General features: G+C 45.4%; 1 protein-coding gene across 1 annotated transcript in view; it reads right to left on the bottom strand.

Moving 5' to 3' along the window:
• LSM14A (LSM14A, SCD6 homolog A (S. cerevisiae)) overlaps positions 1-2,073 on the bottom strand; it is a gene marked incomplete at its 5' end in the record, with an annotated part of 58,936 nt that extends 56,863 nt beyond the window's left edge. Inside the window, one exon of the mRNA XM_012651480.1 lies at positions 1,974-2,073. Within this exon, the coding sequence (XP_012506934.1) occupies positions 1,974-2,073 (100 nt within the window). The remainder of the gene's footprint in view (positions 1-1,973) is intronic.
• Positions 2,074-2,075: the final 2 nt, after the last annotated feature.

Here is a 2,075-nt window from a genome sequence, read left to right as displayed (position 1 = left end):
GTTGCTGTGAGCTAAGCTGACGCCACGGCATTCTAGCCCGGGCAAGAGCATGAGACTCTGTCTCAAAAAATAAATAAATAAATAAATAAGGTAAATAAAAATATATAGAAAAAATTAGCTGGGCATGGTGGCGCATGCCTATAGTCCCAGCTACTCCGGAGACTGAGGCAGAAGGATTGCTTGAGCCCAGGAATTTGATGTTGCTGTGAGCTAAGCTGACAATGCTTTTTTAAACAATGTTTTTTAAAACAATGTTTTTTTAAAATTAAACCACTTTAAGGAGAAATACTGTTTTCAACCTGTATGTGGCTCTCACCAAGCACTTTAAAGATTTTTTCATAATTTTATAAAACGATAAAAACTAAAACACTGTACAGCTAAATATCAATCTTTAAAAAAAAAAAACTTAATATAAGAATAATTCTAAAGTAAATCCAAAGTCCAAGCAAAAAACTAAGTTATTTAAGAAGCATCACTGGGCAAGTCTTTAATAACCACTAAATACCATCGTTCATCATGAAATACAGCAGATTCCTAAAAAGATGATGAAGTGCTAACCTACCTGTGCTTTAATGAAGTAATGTGTCATAAGACAACGTGTCACAAGGCAAAGAGGAAAGTTTTGGGGTGCTCTCTGGTTTTTCATACTACTTTTAAATATAGACGATAATTTTCTAAAGTGCATAATTCAATTATTTGTAGTAAATGTACAGAGTTGTGCAGCCATCACCACAATCCAATTGTAGAACATCTCCTATTTCTCTTTTATGGTGTAGTTCTAGCACATAAAAATTTAAGATTTGTCCCAACACTATCAAAAGGATCTACCAGAGCATCCAAAAAAAGTCATTAAATACTTGTTTGATACTGTGAAACGACTTTATCAGTTAACGATTTAAAATATTTTACAGATTTAGAAAATCTTCCTATCCCTGAACCTCTCTCCCTACCATGCTATGCAGTTCCTACCTTTACCAGCTGTGCTGGGAAAATTACCTGAGCTTATCTTGCTTCCTTCTAAGTATTCCAAACTGTTGTGATATTTCCTTTAAGATCGGGAGCTAAAGTTTTATTTTCTTTCTGGTTTCCTGGCAGAGCAAAGGCCCAGCACATGAGAACGGAAACAAAACCCACATAGACTACAGTGATGTCAAATACTGTGGGTTGGGTCACCTTCCTCCTCAACAGACCCCCCTTTCCCAGCGAGCACCCAGAGAGACCAGTTGGCGCTCACCTATCACTCCTCAGATCTGCCTTTCGAACGAGGGTCCGGGATCAAGCTTGAACCCTCCTCTCCACTACGTTTCCAGAAACAGGGTCGTCGGGACAGTAGCAAGCATTTCTGAAATGCACCCTAAAGAGATGGTTGCACAACAGCCTCTGAGAAGGATTCCGGTTTAACAGGTCAATACCACCGATGAACCAAGTGAGAGGTGATCTGCTCCATGGTACCGACGGCATTTCGAGAATGTTTGCGTTGCGGAGCAAACCCAAAGTTTTAGCACATTACTTAGAGCTCACCTGAGGAATATCGCAACGGGCTGAAATGAGGAATTTGAGAAAATGGGTGCTACGGAATCAACAAATCAGCACTAAACTCAAGCTAGGCAGAAAAATGCTTTGAATACTCGGCTTTGTTTTGTGGCAAGGCGACAGAACCACCGAATTTCGGAGTTGGAAGACACGTATCTCCGTGTTCTCCGGCCCGTTCTCGGACTTGAGGGCCGCCCCGTCCGCCGCGCACTCCGTCCCGTAGTTCCCCAGATTTAGGGCGCAGACCTTCGGGACGGGCGCCAGGAAGCCCGGGGGAGGCCGCGGCCCGGCCCGCGACGCCGAGGCGGGAGGGAGGGGAGCGGCCTCCCGGAGCACGACGGAGAGAGGGGAGAGAGCGAGGAGGCCGCGAGGCGAGAGTCGGAACGGCTCCGAGCAGGCGCCCGGCCCGGCCCGCAACCCCGAGGCCCGCCCCAGCGTACCTTTGGCGAGGGCTACGGTGGAGTTCTCGGTGTCGATGGTGTAGAGGATGCCCTCGTAGCGGATCTCCGCCTTGGAGATGAGGCTGATCTTGCTGCCGATGT

The sequence above is a fragment of the Propithecus coquereli genome, unplaced genomic scaffold (assembly GCF_000956105.1).
Source record: "Propithecus coquereli isolate 6110/MARCELLA unplaced genomic scaffold, Pcoq_1.0 Scaffold358, whole genome shotgun sequence".
Classification (NCBI taxonomy): domain Eukaryota; kingdom Metazoa; phylum Chordata; class Mammalia; order Primates; family Indriidae; genus Propithecus; species Propithecus coquereli.
This window is presented reverse-complemented; position numbering and strand designations above follow the sequence as displayed.